This window comes from Drosophila innubila (assembly GCF_004354385.1).
Source record: "Drosophila innubila isolate TH190305 chromosome 2R unlocalized genomic scaffold, UK_Dinn_1.0 1_C_2R, whole genome shotgun sequence".
In the NCBI taxonomy this organism is placed as follows: domain Eukaryota; kingdom Metazoa; phylum Arthropoda; class Insecta; order Diptera; family Drosophilidae; genus Drosophila; species Drosophila innubila.
The window spans coordinates 23,837,023-23,860,796 of NW_022995374.1; the positions used below are offsets into that span (position 1 = coordinate 23,837,023).

Sequence of the window (23,774 nt, forward strand, 5' to 3'; positions counted from 1 at the left end):
AAAACCAATCGTACTCAATTTATAAAATAGAAATTTTTTTTATTTGCCATATTATTAATATATATAATTATTATAAAAAAAATACTAGGAAAAGCGTACGCAAATGATTTCGAATGGACTAAAGACAAACGTTTGGAAAGCTCATAAAAAATACTTAATTCCTAGGGCTGTTACAGCGTCAATGTAACTGAGATCTGTATCTGTCAGTGTTACTTTGACGTTGCATCAGTCCTAGTATCGCAATTTTATAAACGCATTGTGCGCGGATTATCCGCATAGACATTAATGCTGACACTGCAGGGCGTTGATGGCGACTCCTCCAATCCGGATCTGCTGCTGCTGCGACTGCGACTGAAGTTGCAGCTTCTTTCCTGTGCGGCCATTGGTGAAGCATTGGCAACTCGCACCCGATTTACGGAGAACTGCAAATGCTCATCCGCTGGCTGCGACGTCGTTATCCGTATGGGCATGTTGTTTATCCGTGCGTGTATTGGAAGATTGGTGCTAACTGGAACACCATTAACTTGGAGGTTCAGCAGCTTGCGTTCATTGAGGCGTGTGGTGGAGAGTTGCCGCATGCTCGTGTGGCTGCCACTTCCAGCCACACTGGCATTGTAGTTCGAGGTGCCCGAGCTGCGGCGTTCCAAGCCGCCAGGCGGCGTTTCTTGTGGTCGCCGTGTTGTTATCAGTGGCAGCAGCTTGCGAGTGCAGCTCTGCAATCGCTCTGATCTGGAGTTGGCTGCCGACTGGCGAGCATAGCAGGGCATCATGCCCGGCAGCCGATCCGTGGATGCAGGCTTATGTAAATGGGATGTCATGACCACAGGTGGCGTAATCGAACTTGGCATGGACATCGCACGCATTGGCATACGTTGCAGTCTCTGTCTTTGTCTCTCCCTCTCCCTCTCCCTATCTCTCTCTATCTCTCTCTGCTGCTCCTGCTCCCTTTTAATGTGCATCTCACGCTCCAGCTCTCGAAGTCTTTGATTTTCCCGTTCCACCTCCAATTCCAGTAAACGCTGATGATCCCGCTGTCTTTCCGCCTGCCTCAATCGCTCCCGTTCCTTGTCTCGCTGCCGCGCACGCTCCTGGTCCTTCTTCAGTTCCTGCTGACGCAACGTTTCCAGGCGTTCTTGCTCGGCTTGCACCTGCAGCCGCTTGGCCCGCAGAGCATCCTGTTCAGAGCTCCGTTTACGTGTCCAGCTTGTGGCTTGGACATCCGCCATACTGAACTTGGACAGTCGCTTGTCTATCACAAAGCTTTCCGTACTCCCGCCACATTTTCGTCCTCCATGTACCGTATGTACGTTGTACGTGTCCGTGTTGCTGTGCAGACAGGAATCCGTCTCTATTTTGATTCGCAAACTTCTGTCCAGATCCACCTCCGAGTCCATGCCTCTTATATTAATGTTAATCGCACAACCGCTGCAACTGCTGGCACTGCGTCTGGGCGACAGTTTAATGGTGGCCTGGGATTGAGTCTTTTCCGGCTGCCTGAAGCTGAAGCTGCTGACGGAGGCCCTTCTGCTTCCCGTGCGAGTTGGACTTGTGCTGCAGTTGCTCTGTCTCATCGTGGTGACACTCTGACCACGTCGCATCACTTTGTAATCCTCTCGATTGCAACAAGAGCGCAGCAGCGGCGGATTCGTGACCACAGCTGGTGGAATACTGGCCACCGGATGACGCACCTGCACACTAGATCTCAATCCCGTGCCGATCTCTTTTCTGGCCGGCCTTGAAACGAGATTGAAATCTTGCAGAAACTGGCGACGTCTGGTTTCAACAAATGAGCTCGTTGCTGGTGAGGCCCTCGGTGATTCCCGTTCCCTATGGAACTTGGCATTATAGTAGTAGGTGTTGAAGGGCGGCGGCTCCGGCAGCTTTGGTGGTGGACGCTGATAATGCTGTACTGGATAAGCGGGACGTTCGGCATAGTGAAAGTTGTACGATTGGATTTTAAACGGATCGTTGTGAAAGACATCCGAAGTCTGGCGACGTGTATAGACGCTGCTGGGACTATCTGTAAACAAGAAGGCCTTGAGAATAGATTCATTCAGAAAATGTTAAATACTATATACTTACAGAATCCGCGACTCATTTTTTGCTAGAAATTTGGTGCTTCTCCAGGAATTTGGTCCAAAATTGGTACACAATACTGCGCTGCAATCATCTAAAGAGTTTTTTTATTTTTTCCAAATAAAATTATATTTTCAAAGTCCAAAATGAGAATTTTTTCAACGACGACTTTGTTCCACCTCAGAGCCCAATGTTGTGTTTTACGATTCCGGTTCCTGGGGCGCACATTAAATCTTCAATCTATAAGCAATACGGCGAAAATAGTTGTGCAATAATATGGTTAATTAAAGGCCAAACCTTCTTTAAGTAAATCAATTTAAAATACAGTATCATTAAACTTGTTGATTTTATTTGTTAAATGTTGAAAGTTAATATAAAACAAAAACGAAGCTGACTAGTAAATTACAGCTTAAACTAAAACTATTTATATCTATTAATATTATAAAATATGCTATCTTGGTCTGAATTCCACTCTTGCACAATTCACATAGCTGATTGAGCCGGAAATGGAACTCGGAACAGGGCTCAAACATAAATTATCTGACGCAATAAGGGAACTACGCATAAGTCCAAATGTACCATGTGTACTGGAAAAACTAAAATATTATAAATATACACTTAAGAACATTGGTACAATGCGTACACAAATTGTAAAATTTATTTTAAAATTAAATTAAATACTTTCGGTTTATTTCTTAGTTAAGATCAATTGGATCATTTGGATATTCACGCGAGTAACTTGAATGGCTGCAAGTTATTCTACGCGTTGTAGCCGCTAAAAGCTACGTAAAATCCATATTTTAAAATTGAATACACCGTCATCTATTGGGCAATACATAGAACATTTTTGAACGCATTGAATATTAGAAGAAATGTAAAAGAGTTGATAATCAATCGCAGGTATACAATGAGGTTACGCTTAAAGAAAAGAATTTGTACATACGCTGAGCTGAAAAAACTTGCTGATTGTCATCGTTATTTATTGTGCTACTATATTATTTATAAATATATAAAAAATTAAATTAATCATTCAAATATGTTGTAATTAACCATGCTTTTTGAAGAATTGCAAAATTCAATCATGCACATTAAAATAATAGCAATCTTAATTACCAAAAATAAACAAAAATCTATATAAAGATGTATGTAGTACAAAAGCATAGTGCAGGGTAAACAAACAGCTAATTTCAAAAGAATAAATTTAAAATTTATACTACAATATGGAAAAGTCTTGTTCGGTTTTCAAGAAGTCGTTGTGTGTGTTAAAGCTTAATCGCGGCTTTAGCGGTATATATAAATGTATACTAGTACGTGTGAATTAGACAATATAGCTTATAAATACATACATATACGTATACCTAGTGAATACATATATTAACAAATTACTGTCGTTAAATGTTATCTAAATTATTGCATTACTTAAATGATAATGGAAAAAGCTGGTATGGGGTCAAACAAATTATAATCCAAATATAACAACATACATATATGTAACTACAACTTGGAAATAAGTTTTGTGCACAGTATTGAAACGTATTTACAACTATATAAATATCTAAAAATATTTTATAATACTAATATAAATAACCGCACACACATACTCTCTCACAAGTATTGAAAACCGCAAAAATCAAATATTTATACTTAGCGCGAGCATTTTAGTTAATAAAAAACATATACTAATATAAAGTATTTTATATAAATATAAATAAATAACACATACATATATGCAGTTGCAACTACTTATGCATTTATCGAAATAATTAAACAACTATTAATAATGTCATGTGTCAGGTTGAGTTATTTTGGAACAACTATTCAAAAATCGACAAAATTCAGGAGAAAATGCAATATATATTATTTATAAGAAAAGCAAATACTTTAAAATAAAATCGCATTTTTCTCGTATTATATAACTATATTGCTATCAATAGTTGTCACTTGACAATTGCTTATACACTTACATAATTGTAATCAACTAACTAAGCTAATACAACTTACTATATGTATGTATACAATCAAATGAAAACTTCATTAAGTTTAAAAATTAAACATAACAAATATGTACTCATGTACTCGTACTCTTACATAAAAACACATAGATACACAAAATATGTAACTGAAGTTGTTGGTGAATAAACAAGCTAGACTCGAAAACGAATCAAAATGCATTTCATTAACTGTTTGAAAATATTACTAAATTACTAAGATAAAAAAAAAATTTTATTACCTTTTCGTCTCAACTTCTATACTTACTTGAATCCTTTTAACATTAAAAGAGTTAACACATAAGGTAACGTATGCTTTATTAGACTTTAATTTATTTACATTTATAAGTGGTAAAGGGAGTCATTTCCAAAATGATCAGATTATTAGCTCACCATTGCTAAATTACAACAAAATGTTTCCCTCTTTTTAAGTTGATCTTAAATTTGCTACAGTAGATTATAATTGCTATATACATACAATTTGCATATAGTTTTTGTTAATAATTTTTTCCTTTTTTTTATTTAATTTGCACTTTACACTTTACTTTAAGGTCAACTTTTAGAAAGCCTAATTAAGAAGAGAAATTGAAAAATAAACAGATCGCTTTAAACTTATTAACTAATAGACATATGTGCATCATGTGTGTGTAGAAATTAAACATCATCGAATATAAATAATTTTCAAGCGCATTTTCTTTAGGCCGTCGTCTTGGGATCGTCCGTTTGAATTGTATCATTCTTTTCCTTGGCAAATGTTATAATTTGGTTTAAACTTTCGCCCAATTCCTCCATTACCACACGCTCCGTATCCTCAATGGGCATATTCTGTTTTTCGTGCATAACAATGCGCGATATCATGCACATTATAGTCGCTTCTATAACATCGTCCGTTAAATAAACATTCGAGCGATTGTCCTGCGGAAAGGTTCCGTTTAGCTCTTTCATTTTGTTCGCATGTTGTTTCACATCAACTAGGCCATCCATTGAGTCCATATCGACATCGGGGCGGTCCTCCATATTACGACAGCCTTATCAGTTATAAAGAAATAAATATATGTATATTAATATATCATTTATAAATCAGTAAATCCGTTTTATACGCACCTACGCATTTACACATGCCAGAGCAGGGAATCTTGGCTTCGTAGCATTCACAGTAGTTCTTTAGACAGCCGGATCTCTTGCAATTGCATCCCTTGTTGTGTAGACGCATGTCACCCGAATTGGGCGCCGTAATTTTGGGTCTAAAAGGGATAGGAGATTATTTAATATGGTACGGTACACATAGATATTTTTAGAATTAGTTGTCAGAACTCGCATTGGGAATCATTTCATATTGGGGAGACTCACTTAAAGGCGCTTGGATTGCGTTCGAGGCAGCTGCGAATGGCACGCTCTCGTTTCACTTCATAGTCCAGATTGTTGAAGCAATCCTTGCAGGTGCAATCCTGACAGAACTCCCCATTGGCAAAGCAGTCGCAATAGAGTTTAAGGCATTGCGATTTGCTGCAATTGCAATGCTTGCGTCGTGATCCGCCTAGGGCATCAATTGTTGTGGTTGCTGCAGGCGCCGGAGTTGGTGGCGGTCTTAATATGTCAAATTGCTGCTTGCCAGGCACAGTCGCTTTATTGGCTTGTGCTGATGTTGACTGTTGCTGCTGTTGTTGTGTTTTTGATTGCGGCGACTGTTGTTGTTTCTGTTGCTGCTGTTGCCGCTGCTTAGCCTGCGCCTGCGCCAGTACCTGTCGCTGCTGCAGCATTTTCATTTGCTTGAATCTCAGCTGCTGCGGTGTCAGCGTCGTGGGACGACGCAGCTTTGTATCCGCCAGCGTATAGCCACGTCGCATAGTCGTGTTGAACATTGTACGCGGCTTTCCGTCGCTGCTCTTGTTACAAATCATATACCTGACGCCATTGGCATCGCTTTTTGTGACCAGATTGTAGACTTTTCTTGTGGCATTGTTGTTGCCACTGTTGCTGCTGCTGGCGCCCTGCACCGTGACGCGCTGCACTGGCGCTGATCGCGTTGGCGTCAGCTTTTGCATCTGCTGCTGCGATGCAGGCGTTGTTGCTGTCGAGCTGACGGATGTGGCCGACGTCTGCGGCATGGCAATAACATATCGTGCCTTCTTTGCATCCGGTCCAACTGCATCGCTGCTGCTGCTCTCGCTTGTCAGTTGCTTTATCTGCACATTGAGATCCGATAAACGATGCTTGCGTGCACCCTCCAAGCTACTATTGCTGCTGCTGCTCTTGACCAGTGTCTTGGCAGGACCCGGTGTTGCGGCAGGTGCACGCTGAAATTGAAATATATAAGGTTAATAATCTTCTTTTTACTTATTATTTTGTCCATGCAGAGGGAATTAAATACTCAGTCAAAAGGCAGATGACATTTCTCGTCTTTACTCAAAACTCACCCTGGGCACAAATGTTTGCATAGATGGCAGCGGGACAATGCTGCCCCCGGACAATGCCACCGTTGTTTTCATAACAATTTTGCTGGTGCTGCTGACAGATCCAGTTGTGCTGTTGTTGTTGCTGTTGCCAGGAGTGTTGTTGCTGCCGCTGACAGTGCGTGGACGTCCGAGTGGCACCTTTTGTGGACTGGTAGACACCTTATTGCTGCTGTTGGTGGGCAAAACACGGACATACTGCACACCGGTCTTGCCTGGTAACTGAATTGCATGCAGGCCACTGGGCGTGGCTGTTGCTGTTGCAGTTGCTGGTGTATTTGAATTGGCGCTGGCAACTGGCTTGGGTGATAATTTAATAATATTTTTACTTGCGACAACAATTTGTTTGCCCGTTGAGCTTTGCACCAACATTTTGCCCGCTGGCAATGTTGCAGTTGTTGCTGCTGCTGCAGCTGCTGTTGTTGGTACGCCTATAATGTTAGTGGTGTTGCCACTACTAGGACTGTTGTTGCCAGTTGTTGTACTCGAGCTGCTGCTGCTAGTTATATTGCTGATGACAGGACGAAGCGATGCACCCGCTGGCAGCTGCTTTAGCGGACCCTTGATGATCACCTGTGCCGTTGGTTTGCTGATCACCACATTGCCACTTGCCACATTACCACTGTTGTTGCTAAGAGTTGATGTTGTTATTGTTGTTGCCGTACTGCCTGCTGCCCTTACAGCAACCGTTGTGCCTGCCTTGGCATTTAAAAGTACAGGGGAAGCACCCTGATTCAGTTTGATCAGTTTCCCATCTGCAGTTCGGACTACTTTTATGGGCATTTTATTCTTCACTGGCGAAGCTGCAGCTGCAGTTGATGACTGAGCAGCAGCGGATGTTGTTGCTGTTGTTGCTGTCGAGCTGATCGCTTTCGTTGGTCCAATGGTTGTCAGTCCCCTGACAGCAATTGGTGAACCGGACACCCCACTCTTGATTAGTCCCGCACCAGTAATAGTCACACCTTTGGGAAGTATTGTTTGCCGTATACCACCGCCGCTTGCTGGTGATTGAGTCACCACACGTGTTGTCGAGGTGTTCACTGGCACCTTGGACGCTGCTCCGCCCGTGACGGGCACCGATTTCTGCAGGAACAGCACCTTGCCATCAGCGGTTTTTATTTGGGTCATTGTAACTCCGCCAAGATTCTTTGACGTCGTGGCGGCAGTGGATGATCCTGCTGGTGTTGCTATCGTAGTGCTGCCAATTCTGACTGGCGTATTCCCAAAAGATTTTAAAGGCTGCGCCTGCACCTTGTTTAGGATTTTCACATCTGTTACTTGGGTCGGCTTCGTCGGCGTGGTTACTATGCGAATTGGTCCGCCCAGCATATTCTTTAGTGCCGTTCCAATGGGCGCCGGTCCCGAAATGCGTTTGTTCTCCAATATCCGGACAATCGGCGGCTTTTTGGGTTTTGGTGTATTCAACGATTCGTTCAGCGAGGCTGACAAAAATTCCTCGTCCTCACCCTCGTCATCATCGTCTTCATCTGCATCGTCATCATCTGTAATATCATTATCATCTGCGTTCAACTGTTGCTCTTTGGACGTTGTTGGCGGGTCCAGCAAATCGTACAAGGAGAGTTCAGGCAAAGGCGTCTCATTATCTAGTTCATCCGTCACATCTGTAAAAAACATAACAATTGGCATTGCATTAATTATCCTTTATACACACTATTAACTATATACCCGATAGTTTTGACGTTCGAAAAGCAAACATATTTGTAAGCAATCAGCTTTTTCAATTCAATTTCAAAAACTTCTATCATGAAGAAATTAACAGCTGTAAAGTGCAGTGTTGCCAACTTTTTAGAGGAAAACCCGACGGCTGCCACCCAGTAAAAATGCCCGATCTGGTTCGATTTTTTTACCTTAAAAAAGCTCAATGTCCAAAAAAATATAAAGGAACATAGATAATATGTACCGTTTTTTATTTTTCTTAATTTTGAAGCTGGAATTTTTTGCATCTGTAAAATTTTTGTTTAAATTTTATCGACTTTTTTATATTATTTTTAAAATTAATTTTGTAACTTCTTCCCAAGAGTTGGACGAATTTTAAACCGTCCATTAAATTGATCAGCTTCATTTTATCTAATTTCGAATTTTGAATTGTCTTTAAAAATCTTAATTTATTGCTACCATTGTTGCTAAATAAACCAACACAAACGAATATTTAATTCAATTCCATCACTAATTGCAACTGCGATAACATTATCGATAACTATATCTACAAAAGACCACGTGAGCGCGTGATCGAAAATATTTAAACAATGTATTCTGTTTTTATAGGGGTTTGTTTATTATTAACTTTAATTTGATGAGCCTTACAAAATATTAAACGCATTGAAAAATAGCAGTAACCATATGAATATAAAGTGATTAAACTATATATGTAGGTAGATTTATTTACGACTGACTGATAAAACAGGGTGATGGCGATTAGACGCTTCTAATTACTTCTTGGCAGCGACCTTCTTCTCACGCGCCTTTTTGCCCTCCGTCAGCTCCAAACGCTGCGATTCTGTCAGTCCAGTCATTATTTTTGTAACGACGCCTGTGCCTAATGTTAAATTTCCGTCACGTAGCGTAAAACGCTGGCCCTGTTCCAAGACCATGGGGCGGATCAAGCGCAGAATTAGTTTGGTATCCTCGCCAGGCATGACCATCTCCTTGTCTGGTATTTGCACCTGAACCGCACAGTCCCAGGTGCGTGAAAACATCTGAAGTTGAATGAAGGACATAAAGGGCTTAGTGCGGCCACCTTCGTCCTTTGACAGAATGTAAACTTGAGCCTCCAACTGATCCAATGCCTTGACGCTGCCCGGCTTGCACATGACCATTCCACGTTTGATATCATCACGCTTAACGCCACGCACCAATGCGCCCAACTGGTCACCAGCCTGAGCTTCCTCAAGGATCTGATGGAACATCTCAACGCCTGTAACCGTCGACTTCAGCACCTTGTTATAGCCAACAAACTCGCATTCCATTCCTTTCTTGACCACACCACGCTCCAGACGTCCGGTGACGACAGTACCACGACCAGGAATGGAATACACATTTTCCACGGGCAACAGGAATGGTTTGTCCAACTCACGCACTGGTGTGGGAATAAAGCTATCCACTTCCTGAAGCAATTTAAGTATAGCCTCGGAGCCAATTTCCGGATTCTTGTCCTCCAAAGCGCACAATGCAGAACCTTTCACTACGGGAATCTTATCGCCATCATAGCCCATTTCGGTCAGCAGCTCACGTATCTCCATTTCGACCAGGTCCACCATTTCCTGATCAGCAGCATCGACCTTGTTGATGAACACCACAATATGATCGATTCCAATTTGCTTGGCCAGCAACATGTGCTCCCGAGTCTGTGGCATTGCACCATCTGTGGCAGCCACTACCAAGATGGCACCATCCATTTGAGCCGTACCCGTAATCATGTTTTTAATGTAATCAGCATGACCAGGACAATCAGTATGGCCATAATGACGGGATTCCGTCTGATACTCAACGTGTGCCACATTAATGGTAATACCACGAGCCTTCTCCTCCGGAGCATTGTCAATCTCATTGTACTTTTTGCTCTCGGCCAGCTTCTTGTCCGCCAGCACTTTTGTTATAGCCGCAGTGAGTGTCGTCTTGCCGTGATCCACATGGCCGATGGTGCCCACATTACAGTGAGGCTTCGTGCGTTCGAACACTTTCTTCTCGTTGGCATACGAGCGGACATATTGCTGCATGTTTCCCGTTGTGGCAGGAATGCAGCTAACAGGCTGCCAGCTCTTTGTCAAAGCTGCACTGGGGGCCAGACGAGCACGAGTCGTATTGCGTAGCAATCTCGCCGTACTCAGTGAACGCCGGCTGCAACGCAGTGCAACTCCGTTCCGACAGACGGCAGCAGCAAATGCTTGTGACATCATTTTGATGGCCTATGTTTTGCAATTACATGTATTGTTATAAAAGGCACGATTAACAGTAAAAGTATTTCTTTTACTTACAATTTTTAATTGAATTGCACAGCGATTTTCAAATGGAATTAATTACTTTGAGGAGATCGACGAAAATTGCGTAAACCTCAAAATGTGCTGTCCGTCGGCCCTGCCAGATCGAGTAGCGTATCCATTAACAGCGTTGCCACTTGTACAATTAAAGTACATACATATTTATGGACCGCAATTTTATATAGTGGCAAGCTTGTTTACGTTATGCACGGGTATTTAATAATTAATTCACCATTAAAATTATAAATATTTACACATTGTAAAATAAAAATATACCGATTTAATTTTGATAAATCAAAAAGAATATGATTAGTTTCAACAAAAACCTCATAAAAACGGCAATACTAACGCCAACTCCCCCCCACAGACTGTACTTGTGTACCACGCACACATACACACACTCCGTAAACTTTACGCGGACTTGCCAGATTGATTTTGAGGTGATCCCATATTGTTAAAGCGACATACACTATAATTTAGCCAAAAACTGAAATTGCGACTCAAGTGGGCACACATATATATTATTTATAATGCATGGTCGTTTGCCCAATCATGTTTTCACATATAAAAGCACATTCTCTATAGAAAGACTGTTTAAGAACTGAATACTCGTTTGCAAGAATTTGCGCGCGAGCAATTTACATACATACACGTACGAACGTATGTATGTCGACCGCCAGCCCCAACTGACGTACACGCGTTGTAGTGACTGGCCGCAAAGGTTGAAAATTCAATTTTAAATATAAATAGTTTGTAGAAAGATTGCTGAACTTACCGATTTCGGAGCTGACACTGGTGTCCATTATGTATTTCCCGCTTTGGCAGTACCTATGAGTCCTTATGAGTTACTAAATGAGTTTGTTTTGATACTTTGCGCGCACAACTCAAAACAAAAAAGAAAAATCTTATGGCTGCTTTCCCAGTGTGTACGACGGGCAGTTACGATGCAAGGCAATCAGCGTGCACTCACTGTGCATTCCCCAAACAATTTATAAATCACTATTCACTTTGCCTACAATTGCTGTAACACAATCACTTTCGGCTTGTACCTTCAAATTACTTTTTCTTAAAAGTATTCAAAATTCAATTTAAATTCAATTTTTATCACAACTGCTGCATGTTGGTCGGATGAGGAGGGTTACCAGAGTTGTTTTTATAGCCCATACACACGGTTGTACAGCGACAACTCTTAGCATTTACGTACTGTTAGTTAACAGTGATAAGTTATTTTTATTACTGGAAAAACTGGTTGTCCTCGTTTGTGGTTATATCAAAATCGCCAGTGATTAATTTTGATGATGTAATTTAATCCCGATTATGTATTTCTTTCAGCGGAATATTCAGAGCACTGTTCTGGTTTGCATGACCTACAAATCAGGTTTGAATTTGTGAGCTGCCACCCTGTTAACCACTGTTTTTAACAGAGCCATACAAATGTGCAGGGCTGCTTTTATGGTTATCGAAAAGAAATGTTAATTTTAATTACTTTTAGTAGTCGATAAGTGTTATTCGATAGGTAATGCGATATGGTATCGGTGCGAACGCACAAAAACGGCGCGCGGAATTAAATTTGTACAATTAATTATACCAAAACCAAGTATATTCGAAATTAGATAAAATAAAGGTGAATGTTTTTGTTTTGATTGTTGAGAGTTCGTCAAGTGTCGGGGGTTAAAATTAGAAATTTAATTTTATAAAAATTCAAAATTTTAAAAATTTTAACAAAAATTATGCAAAACTGTTAAATATTCTAGCTTCAAAATTTAGAAAATTTACCAAAAAGATCAAAGACCTAAATCAGTTTTTAAGGCTGCCAGACGATCAAATTAATTATAATTTTTTCTTCCGGGTGGCAGCGTCTTTACTAGAAGCATCACAAGTTTTGATTAAAGTAAATTTGTAGAAATAAGTGTTCATTAATGTTTAATAGGTCTAAGCAAGTTAAATTACAGTGCATCTGCTTTAAAATCAAAAGAATATAGCTGAAGCTCAGCGACATCAAGAGTATATACAAAAGTTATCTACGAAAGGAATAATAAAAGAAACTAAAATTCGCCGAATTTGTACATATATCGTATATCAGCGCGCGTGTGTGTGTGTGTTACTAATGGGGTTAAAAAATAAACAACAACGTCAGCTCTGAGCACTGCAGCATTGCCAGCAGAAACCACACGCCCTGCCTTTTATCGATATGCACATTGTTAACACTAGTTAATGCAGCTGAGAAGCCGGGCTTCAATTACAAAAATACAATTTTCTAAGGCGCCCACACAGGCAATGAGTAAAATTCGTTTAACAAATTATAAATAATTTAAAGAGAACTGTTATCGGTTGTCGGTGTAATATATGCTGCTGGCAACGCTTCGCAAGCTCAATTCCTCTCTCTCACGCACACACACACACAGCCGCCGTCTGTCATTCGCAGTTGCTTCGCCGTGAGTGCCGCTACCATCACTGCGCGTTTGTTCCTCTTGTTGCTGGCCTGGCTGCGGCCCCGTCATCGTCGTCGGTGTATTTTTAATCACTTTTCTCGCTGCCTGTGGCTTCGAAAATATTGTACAAATTCAAAGACGTGCAATCAATACACATATAAGTTATTGTTTATATAATAAGATTTGTTATGTGTTGATTTTAAATGCAAATGCTAAACGTACGTGAACTTTTGTAATATTTTCTACAAACAGCTAAGGGAGCAAACAACTAAAAACAAATTGCATATAAGTGTGTATGTGTGTAATATATATGTATGTGCGTGTGTGAGCAACAAGGCTGATAAATTTAAAAACAAAAAAAAAAACGTAACTAAACTAAACGACAAACAAATAATAAATCGAGTATCCAACATTTAAAATACAACACAATAAAAAATGGAAGCAATTGCCAAACATGATTTCTCAGCGACGGCCGATGATGAACTCAGTTTTCGTAAAACTCAAATTCTAAAGGTAAGCAAAAGGAAACGGAATGTCTATGAGATTCTCATACACATACAGTTGGTCAAGAAATTGTTTTGCCAGTTTTTAATAATTAAAATTACGGCCAATGAATCTGATTATTTGGATTATTAAGACTTGTTTTAAAAGCCATAGAAATTCAAGAATAGCTCTATTACATTTGCATTGTCAAAACAATTATTTGACTTACTGTAATATATGCATCTCATTCATATATTCATCTCATTAGGTAAAATATGTATAACAAAAAACGAAAAAAAAGGAGGACAGTACCATTGCAATTAACACCAACGTTGAGTCCTTTGCACATTTCTGCATGCATAATTTGTGAGCTTGCAACGTGGTTGTTGCCCACCTTATAACCCACATTCCATATTCCACATTCCACACTCAAGTCTGATGTATTAGTTGCAAATGTCGCCAGACAACGACGACGTTGTCGCTTTTAAGCAGTTCAAAGGTGTTTCCCATGAAAACTTACTCCAGACTTCTCTTCAGTAGGTAACAGATAGACAGATAGAAAAGAAAAATAGTGTGATACGGGATTGTTCTGTAACTAAATCCGTGTAAAGGTAAAGCGTGATTATCTGTATATCGTATAAACTATAGGCATACTCTAGGTACTCTTATATCTTTCACAGCTGGAGACAGAGCTCCAAGGACCGAAATCTTCTCTGGCGAGTCTGGTTTTATTTTTCTTACTTACTTGCTCGCTTGCTTGTTGCCACACCCCCTCTTTCGCCCCCAACTCTTGTTGCTAACCTCTTAGGTGTGCGCTTGCCATTCCTGAGGCCCTTAAAGCCATTGAATCTCTTTGTTTTGGCTAGCAAATTTTCAGGTTTTTTGTTGTCAGGTGGTGCAAAGCAACTGCTGCTGTAGTTCTCGATGTCTTTGTTGTTGTTGTTGTGTCTATTCGCTCTTGTCGTAGGTTAGTCACTCAGCAGGGGCAGGTTTTTTTTGCTTTGTCTCGCAGGGTCACTTGAAAGTTTTTCATGTTTGATTGATGATGACAATGACTTGGACTGGGCTTTATCAAACTGCAGCTGTTGCTGGTGTCTAAGGTTAATCATTTGCATTCAATACAGAACAAATGTGCATACGATTCGCTTATCAGGGACAGCTGATAATTTTTAAACGCTGCCAACACGCTTGAAGTTCATTTAACTTGCGTGCAGCTAATTCCGGTTATCAGGAACGGAGAAGCAAACAGAGAGAATGCTACGAGTGTCGGGCAGACAAACATAGAGGGTCACAGAGAGCGAGAGTGAGAGAGGAAGACGCGCTTAGTCATTGATATGCTCTCTCTCCCCCTCTTTTTTCCTCTCTCACCACGGCTATAGCTTTATTTGGAAGCACAGATAATAATAAATATATATACATATATACATAGATAGGAATGTGGGTGAACAATTTTTTGAGTGTGAATCAGTTGAAAGCGAAATGCCGGTTTTAAATCGAACAATACAACCACACTCAAAATTGATATAAATCTATAGAATAGAATAACTTAAAACGGCTTTGGTTGAATTGGGACACAGTGAAAGCCTTTAACGGATTAATCTGCAACCAAACAAAAAATATACCGGTTTTATAATCATAAAAATGTATCAAAATTTGTTCAAATAATTTAAAATATTAAGATCACATAACCGTAATGCCTGTAATTTGTTTACAATTATTTGGAATTCACATAATCAATCTTAATAAATATTTACTTAAGAAAATTCCCCTAAGCATTCTTGCAATTTCAATAAACACAATATTACGTGATTATTCTTACGTATTGACAAATGGACATTTAAATTTACTAATTTAGAAATAATGATAGAGTTACATAATAGATAGAAATTTACAGATTTATGTACTGTACTTTATGTATATAAATCTTTCATTATAAAACTTTCCCGATGCGACGTTTGAATGAATAAATCGTTTTTCTAAAAATAAACAAAAGTATTCGTCGCTTGTGTGCAATATACGATACGCCAGGCGATTTGAACGATAGAACTATGTATGCTAATTACTATTTCCAGTTAGCTAAGCTAAAATATTTGACAATAACAACAACATCAGCAGCAGCCGCTGGCAAACGTAATTGCTTTTTATATATATATATATATATACGCTTAAAATCCCCCAAAACAATAATACTTATCATCTATTTTTCCCCTTCTATTTATGGTCATCCATTTTAAGTTATCTGTTCATAAATTCTAGTTTTTAAAAGGTTTAATAATGTTGTATTAGTAATAATTTATTCATCTATTCAAGTATAAATACATATTAAACTATATTACTTATCAAAGTAATTTAAATACAAATGATGCCCTTGTTGGGAATGCTTAACTTCTATTCAAAGTATGCTCTTTTTTGGCTAATATTTTAAAGCTAATGCTTTTTAATAGATGTTAGTAAAAGATAAAACATCATTTTGTCGTATTCTGAGCAATTTATTCCAACTGAATCGGAATTCGAAATAGATTTTATTAGCAGAATTAAACTGTGCCAATCGATCAATTGTCGCGACGGCAAATTTTCCACAATTATTGAATAAATGCATTGGCGGCAAACATGTGAAATGTATCTATTTGATATGGGAATTCACTTTTAGTACTTGAAGTGTACATACAACGGATGGACGACTGACGTGGTTTTTACTAAATACTGGGAACAATTTCTTATCATATATTTTTTGTTTACTTTGAAACAGCGCATGTTGTGCCAACAGATACAGACTCGCATATTTGTAGCTTACCCATTTATCGCATCTTTGTATACCCTTGCCCATAAATAAAGTAAATCGGTTATACACGCCGTTATCAAATTTATGAATCAGACAGAAGATGACATTCCCCACTATATAAAAAATTACTAAACAACAATTGAGTCGGCAGAGATAATGAATAAATTTGATTATTAAATATATATATTTGCATTGAGCTGACAGTGTTACCTTACAACTGTTTGTAGGGTATCTTCTAGTGCAGCATTCGCGTTGCCAGCATTCTTACATGTTTTGTCTCTTAGTTTGTGTCGTTCTTGTTGATTGCACCCTGACACAGTTTGGTTAAATGGACAAACAACTGAATACTTTTTACTGAAATCTCTAGAATATTCGAACAAAAATCATAAACAAATTAAAGACAACCGAATACATATTTTTATGTATTGGTAAATGAGTACAATTGGTTGCCATTGAATAGTGACTCACTTTCAACCTATGAGTACAAAGTAAAATGTGTGAATTTCCAAACTTTTATCATAATATAAGCGAAACTTCAGTGGTAAATGCTTATCTCGTGAATCATAACTTAAATCCCTGTGCTATACAACTTGATATTGTTATTAAATTGATTGTTTACTTTACTTACAGATATTAAATATGGAAGACGATTCAAATTGGTATCGCGCTGAATTGGACGGGAAGGAGGGGCTGATACCCAGTAATTATATAGAAATGAAAAATCACGAGTGAGTACTTATTATAATTGAAATAAAAATATGTATTTATTAAACCTGCATCATTTTATTTCAGTTGGTACTATGGACGCATCACACGAGCCGATGCTGAAAAGCTGCTGTCGAATAAACACGAAGGCGCCTTTTTAATACGCATCAGCGAATCCAGTCCCGGCGATTTCTCCTTATCCGTCAAGTAATTATATAACTCTAAATTGTCAATAAAATAAACAAATTTTTTTTAAAATTTAAATCAATTAATCAACAGATGTCCCGATGGCGTGCAACATTTTAAAGTTCTGCGCGACGCACAAAGTAAATTTTTCCTGTGGGTAGTCAAGTTCAATTCCCTCAACGAACTGGTCGAATATCATCGAACGGCGAGCGTGTCGCGATCACAGGAGGTCAAACTGCGTGATATGATACCTGAAGAGGTGTGTTTACAACAAAAACAAACTATATGCATACTATATATTATGTTAAATTAAAAAAAAAAAAATTGAGCTTAATAGACGCATGTATGTTTAGTATGCGACCCACATGTTCTATTTAATGCCTATGACATAGATTCTTATTCACATAAACAATGTGTGATGCCAAAAAATAGATATAAAAAGTCGAAACTAATCATTTTGTACTCTTGCAGATGCTTGTGCAGGCGCTATACGACTTTGTGCCACAGGAATCCGGGGAATTGGACTTTAGACGCGGTGATGTCATCACCGTTACAGACCGATCCGATGAAAATTGGTGGAATGGCGAGATTGGCAATAGAAAAGGCATTTTCCCAGCAACCTACGTGACGCCATATCATTCATAATAAGATAAACCCCCCCATCACACACTTACATGCATAAAAATAAGCATGAATTAAAAACACAAAATACAATACGGAAAAAAAAACACAAAAACAAAAACAAATACCACACACTATGAGCAGCTAAACACAAATCTCAAGTACTGTTCAACATTTATTATATGATATGAACTTGGCATATTTGATATCGTATACACTTTAAACAGCATATAGCCAATTGCATTTTTTACGTTTTTGACAAACAGTTTGGGGATGTATTCTAAATTGTTATTAATAAAATAAAAAGTAAAATAGAAAGAACATTATGAAGAGTACATGTACCAATTAAACCGACAACTGCACTTATATGATGAATATAAGGAATGGCACACTATATTATTATTGTAACTGAACGATTTTTGATATAAATATATACTTTAAGTTCCATCAAATGTAATTGTCTTGTGCTTCAAAAAACGTACACAACTATAATCGCACTGTTTATTTTGTGTGTACGTGTGTGTGTGTGTATGTGTTGGTGCGTTTGTGACAGAGAGAAAGAGGAATTTATGATAATTAAATATATATTAAAAAAATTACCAATAATTTAACAAAAAAAAAAAAAAAAACTACAGCTTAAACAAATTCACTATGAAAAAAAATTTTGCCTAAATGTCTCAAAGCGAAGACATTTAAAATAATTATTATCATTATTATACTTACTATGATATATATTTATATATATTAATGACTCGATATTAAGCGCAAATTTTGCCTCAGTTGCACATGTACGTAAATTTCGACGCTCTTGTAACAAAATTACATGAAATCTGATTCCTCATTTAAATGCATATACATATAAATACAAAAAAAGAACTATATACATATACATATATATTTAAGAGTTTTTGCTTTTGAAATGTAATTGAATGATTATATTTGTTTCTCGACGAGCCATGACCAACAAAACATTTAATAAACATTCATAACATGTTCATTAAGTATAAAAGATTTCCTTGCTAATTACATTGTGCTATAATTAATTACATACATACATATAATAATATTTTATAATGCTTTTGCTTTGCGTAAGCGTTTTTTGACATCATTTTTCACTGACAAATAGTTGCACATTTTTAACATTATATACATATACATACATACATTTGCAAACAAATAAATATAAAGTTGCCAATATCAGTAATTAAATCAAAACAAATTAATAAACCATATTTTTTTATATAAATTAACTAAATCTCACAAGAAGTGGCAACAAAGGATGCGAACCGTTAGAAAACTGATTTGTGTTATTTACAATTAATCGGGCAGCTGGACACAACAGTTTTGCACTTTTATGCAGGCATTAACATATAATCACTAGAAGTTGCAATTTAAAACTTAATGAATCGTATCTAACCGTTACAATAAAAACGCAGGCGATCAAAATGCTATAAACGGGATGAACGATGAACAAGGTTGACACATGAAATAAAAATGAAAAAATATGATTCAGAGAAGCATTACAAATGATTATAATGAAAATATAAGAACATAATTTAAGCAAAAACTGATTTATCTAATAAAACTATTAAAAATCCATACGCATTTTGTCTTCTCGATATTAAAACTTGAATGTATAACAAAAATTTCTGAAACGCACATTGGAACTTTGGCTGCTGTTTATTTAAATATTCCTCCAGAGCCTTGAGAAATTGGAAGTGATGGAAATTTTAACCTAAACTAACGAAATTTTATTGTATTCAATTCATCCACTGATTGAGTTGAGAAGGTAACATCAAGATGTGTGCAAAAGAAATTAAATAATATGAAACTCAAAGAGTTGTTAATAATTTAAAATTTAACAGAGCAGACTAATAACAGCACCATTTAAACAAGCATAATGTATTTGGAACTTGTATAATATGCCAGCTAGTTCATTCTGTTGTATCGACATTTCACCACTTGCACTCAATTGTGTAATGTTAACAACAGTTTCCGAAAATGCAAAACACGAACTAAATGAACGACGCTAAATCAAGTCAGTTCATTTTTGTAAGCTTTTTATAAGCGGTACTGTTTTTATAAGCTTTTGTTTATTTTATTTCACAATCATTTGCCTTAATATGTTTTTAAATTGTAAAACCGTAGTTCAGTTGAAGAAATAAGAGATTGTGAACGTTAACAAGTGGGTTCGAATTACAAGACGAAAGCAGCTAATCAAATGGATGATAATCCAACTGTTGAACCACCGCCTGTACTTAACATATCTGGATGTCGTAGGCCGAGATCCCAAAAAGTAAAACCAAATACGACTGCAGTACGATCTGTACCCCAATTCGATTATAAAGAATTCCCTTCAATTTTAAGCAAAATATTATTAAAATCGAATTCTTCAACATGTTTAAAATCAATTGAATGTACAATAAAGTACTTGGGGGTGCTGTGTTTGATCAATAACAAATCCAACGGACGCATGTATCATATGTTTTATTCCGCAGAAAATTGTCTACGTGAAGACTATGCGATAGCGAGTTTGTTATATGCGAATAAGCCTGATATTAAGGCTATTAATAATATAACAATTGAAACAATTTGCCCTGAACTCTTGCACCGCAGTGCTTTACAGCATTTTACGCAATATAAATGGAATAAAGAGGGTAATGTTATGGAGACACCTATATCTGGAACTGATGAGTATAAAATGTCAAAAGAGCTACGCGATTTGGCCCAAAAGGAAAATCAGAAGCTGTTTACTTATATAAAATTCTTAAAAATGAGTAAAAGTTGAAAATAAATTTTATTTATATATTACATTTCAGATTTTATTTTTTTTTTACAAACTTTACAATCAAAAATAAATAATTAAAACATATTTGTAAACTACAATGCTTGAATAAGTATCAGAAGATTTAGAAAACTAAAATGGAATCACTATGTATTTACTTTGATATACCACATAAATATTCTCTAATTAATTGATTAAATTAAGTCATTAGAATGAACATACCAAAGCATCTTTGAATAACTTAAGTTTTTCTTAATTTTTTTCGAAATATTTCAGCAAAAAAACGCTTATCAAAATGAAAAGAAAACATTTCAATTTTAATAATAAAGCTTATTAATTACTGAAGAAGTTTAAATATTGAATTGTGGAGACAAAAAATAAATTCTGGGTATGTGCAGCTACATATTCTCCCGCCTCACACAATTGAAAAAATAAGATACTGTGAATGTGATAAGAATAGATACGGATTGTCAGACGCCTGCAGATAATCAAATGGAAAGCAATAGAACTATTGAGCTACCTGTGCTTAATATATCTGGATGTTGTAGGCCAAGACTCCAAAATCAAAAACAAAATGCTACTGCAGTACGATATGTACCTAAATTCGATTATACAGAATTCTCATCAACTTTAAGAATATTATTATTAAAATCGGAGCTCCCTGCAAGAGAATGTAATAAGGATTATTTGGGGATTCTGTGCTAAAAAAAAAGGAAGAAAGATAAAGTACTTATGTATCATATGTTTTATTCCGATGAAAAAAAACATAGGTGAAGACTACGATAAAACGAGATTGTTATATAAGAATCAGCCTTTAATTAGGGCTTTTAATAATTTAACAGTTGAAACACATTGCCCTGAGTCCGCAGTGCTGGAAAGCATTTTACGAAATTTAAATTAAGTGAAGATGAAAACGTTCTGGAGCCAACTTTTTGTGTGACTGACGAGTGTATCATTTCAAAGGAACTTCATAAATTGGACCAAAAGAAAGATCAAATGATGTATAATTATATACAATTCTTAAAAATGACTGAAAGCTAAAAAAAAATATGTTATTACAAATTGAATTTTGCTTATTATATTATTAAAAAAAAAAAAATAAATAAAAGCTTTGTAAGATTCGAAAAACATTACCAATTTTAAAATTTAAATTACTTGAATTTATAACAAAAGTCTTAACAAAAAATATACTAGAATCACATACTATGCTATTATGTTATTAGCCTAAATTTATATAAAAAAAAAATGAAAATAAAAAACTATTGTGATCAAGGAAATAGCGGCCTACTAAAATTTAACTTACCAAACTGATAACAGCCCCATACGAGAACAACATTAACCACCAAGTAACAGTCCTTGGAACCAGTGTAATAAGCCGACTAATTTACTCTGTTGTATTAATATTTCACCACCTTGCTCTTAATAACAGTTTCACAGCGGTGCTAAATGAACAACACTCAATGAACTTATTTCGCTTCTTATCTTATAAGTGACTCATGTTATTGTTTTTATACGCTTGTTTTAGAATCATTCATATAAATGCTTAGAAAGCCCAGATAAAAGTTAATTTAAAGGAATAAGCATAACGTTTTTATAAAGACACCGTATTTGCAAAATACAAGACTAAATTATGGCTGACAATTCAACTGTAGCACCGCACGTGCTTAATATTTCTGGAAGTCGTTCCTTAAGAAAAAAGACACCAAAACAAAACGAGAATGAAGTACAATCTGAACCCAAATTCGACCATAAGAAATTCCCATCAATTTTAAGCGAAATTTTATTTAAAGCGGACCACTCTACAGATTTGAAACCAATTGAATATGACAAAAAGTGCTTGGCAGTTATGTGTGTAAGAAATAACACAGCAAAAGTACGGTTGTATCATATGTATTGTACCACTGAAAATAGAGTATGGGTTGACAATCACAATGTCAAATTGTTATATAACGATATACCTTATAACCAACAAAGAAGGCATCATCTAATAGTTGACACATTTTTTCCCGAGTCCTTGCTCCGACGTGCTGTACAGCATTTTTCGATGTATAAATGGAACAAAGATAAAAATGTTTTGGAGACTCCTATGTCTGCGACTGACGAGAACATGATATTAAGGAAACTCAAGGAATTGTGCATAGACAAGGAGGAAGATCAGAGGCTGCTTAATTATATACAATTCTCAAAAATGAGTGAAAGCTAAAAAAAGTTATATTATTTTGTTACAAAAATTACAATAAAAAGAAAATGAAAAACTTTCGTACGATACGAAAAAGGATTACAAATTTTTAAATTGAAAATACTTTAATTTATAATAAGTCTTAGAAAGCTACACTGACATCACATTAATATTGAAATTTAGCTTTTTTTTCAAAATCTTTAAGCTGTTATTTATCATACTCATAAGATCCTTGTGACATCAAAATTCCACATTTATTAGCTTAAATTAAAAAAAAATCAATTGGGTTTTTAGGGGCTAGCAGCTTATTAAAATTTAACTGAGCAATCTGATAACAGCACCATACGAGGACAACATTAGCCACCAAGCAAAAGTCTTTGGAACATGCCGGCGAGTTCACATTATTGTTTTAATATTTCACCACGTTGCTCTTAACCCAGATTTACAACAGTGCATAACACGAACTAAATGAACTACACTTAATGAGCTTACTTCGCTTCTAAGTTTTGAAGTGAGTCAGAAAGAATCATTCGTGAATGTTATTGTTTTTATACGCTTATTTCACAAGCCATCAGAAAAATAGTTTGATTAAAAGAATAAACAATACATTTTTATTAAGTGACTAAGCACTGCAAAGTTAAAGAGGAAATTATGGCTAACAATACAGCTGTTGCACCGCCTGTGCTAAATATTTCCGGATGTCGTCCCTTAAGAAGAGAGAAACAAAAACAAAACGAGACCAAAGAACAATCTGCACCCAAATTCGATCATAAGCAATTCCCATCAATTTTAAGCGGAATTTTATTTAAATCGCACATCCCTGAAAATACAAAATTAATTGAACATGACAAAAAGTGCTTGGCAGTTATGTGTGTAAGAAATAACAGAGCAAAGGTACGGTTGTATCATATGTATTGTACCACTGAAAATAAAGTATGGATTGACAATCAAAAAATTGAATTGTTATATAAGGATATGCCTGATATACAACAAAAAAGGCATCATCTAATAGTTGACACATTTTTTCCCGAGTCCTTGCTCCGACGTGCTGTACAGCATTTTTCGATGTATAAATGGAACAAAGAT

General features: G+C 36.7%; 4 protein-coding genes across 5 annotated transcripts; 1 reads left to right on the plus strand and 3 right to left on the minus strand.

Annotated features, from left to right (window-relative positions):
- Positions 1 to 18: 18 nt before the first annotated feature.
- LOC117784027 lies at positions 19 to 2,286 on the minus strand. Its single transcript, XM_034621622.1, has 2 exons — positions 2,083 to 2,286; positions 19 to 2,020 (listed from the first exon to the last, which is right to left on the minus strand). The coding sequence occupies exons 1-2, from the start codon at positions 2,096 to 2,098 to the stop codon at positions 246 to 248; spliced, it is 1,791 nt and encodes a 596-aa protein (XP_034477513.1). The 5' UTR covers positions 2,099 to 2,286; the 3' UTR covers positions 19 to 245.
- Positions 2,287 to 4,365: 2,079 nt separating this feature from the next.
- On the minus strand, positions 4,366 to 11,674 carry LOC117785512 (protein lin-54 homolog). 2 transcript variants are annotated; one of them, XM_034623585.1, is made up of 5 exons: positions 11,291 to 11,674; positions 6,482 to 8,139; positions 5,415 to 6,361; positions 5,169 to 5,308; positions 4,366 to 5,092 (listed from the first exon to the last, which is right to left on the minus strand). In XM_034623585.1, the coding sequence occupies exons 1-5, from the start codon at positions 11,316 to 11,318 to the stop codon at positions 4,761 to 4,763; spliced, it is 3,105 nt and encodes a 1,034-aa protein (XP_034479476.1). In that variant the 5' UTR covers positions 11,319 to 11,674; the 3' UTR covers positions 4,366 to 4,760. The 2 variants fall into 2 exon arrangements, with proteins under 2 accessions (XP_034479476.1, XP_034479475.1); XM_034623584.1 differs by lacking the exon at positions 11,291 to 11,674 and adding an exon at positions 8,204 to 8,315.
- LOC117785513 (elongation factor Tu, mitochondrial) lies at positions 8,884 to 10,657 on the minus strand. The gene is made up of 2 exons (XM_034623586.1): positions 10,513 to 10,657; positions 8,884 to 10,443 (listed from the first exon to the last, which is right to left on the minus strand). Exon 2 carries the CDS (start codon positions 10,432 to 10,434, stop codon positions 8,968 to 8,970), a length of 1,467 nt encoding a protein of 488 aa, XP_034479477.1. The 5' UTR covers positions 10,435 to 10,443; positions 10,513 to 10,657; the 3' UTR covers positions 8,884 to 8,967.
- Positions 11,675 to 12,963: 1,289 nt separating the features above from the next.
- Positions 12,964 to 18,583, plus strand: LOC117785514 (protein enhancer of sevenless 2B). Its single transcript, XM_034623587.1, has 5 exons — positions 12,964 to 13,460; positions 16,843 to 16,940; positions 17,005 to 17,124; positions 17,197 to 17,362; positions 17,575 to 18,583. Exons 1-5 carry the CDS (start codon positions 13,383 to 13,385, stop codon positions 17,746 to 17,748), a joined length of 636 nt encoding a protein of 211 aa, XP_034479478.1. The 5' UTR covers positions 12,964 to 13,382; the 3' UTR covers positions 17,749 to 18,583.
- The last annotated feature ends 5,191 nt before the right edge of the window (positions 18,584 to 23,774 follow it).

What these genes read in the sequence shown, in the direction of transcription:
- LOC117785512 (XM_034623584.1), bottom strand. Translation starts at nt 8,234, where the DNA reads ATGTTTGCTTTTCGAACGTCAAAACTATCGG. An exon ending in TCGAACGTCAAAACTATCGG is followed by an intron (nt 8,140 to 8,203) that starts GTATATAGTTAA and finishes TGTTTTTTACAG; the next exon opens with ATGTGACGGATGAACTAGAT. An exon ending in CGCAATCCAAGCGCCTTTAA is followed by an intron (nt 5,309 to 5,414) that starts GTGAGTCTCCCC and finishes TATCCCTTTTAG; the next exon opens with ACCCAAAATTACGGCGCCCA.
- LOC117785513 (XM_034623586.1), bottom strand. Translation starts at nt 10,434, where the DNA reads ATGATGTCACAAGCATTTGCTGCTGCCGTCTGTCGGAACGGAGTTGCA.
- LOC117785514 (XM_034623587.1), top strand. Translation starts at nt 13,383, where the DNA reads ATGGAAGCAATTGCCAAACATGATTTCTCAGCGACGGCCGATGATGAA. An exon ending in GATTTCTCCTTATCCGTCAA is followed by an intron (nt 17,125 to 17,196) that starts GTAATTATATAA and finishes ATTAATCAACAG; the next exon opens with ATGTCCCGATGGCGTGCAAC. An exon ending in GTGATATGATACCTGAAGAG is followed by an intron (nt 17,363 to 17,574) that starts GTGTGTTTACAA and finishes GTACTCTTGCAG; the next exon opens with ATGCTTGTGCAGGCGCTATA.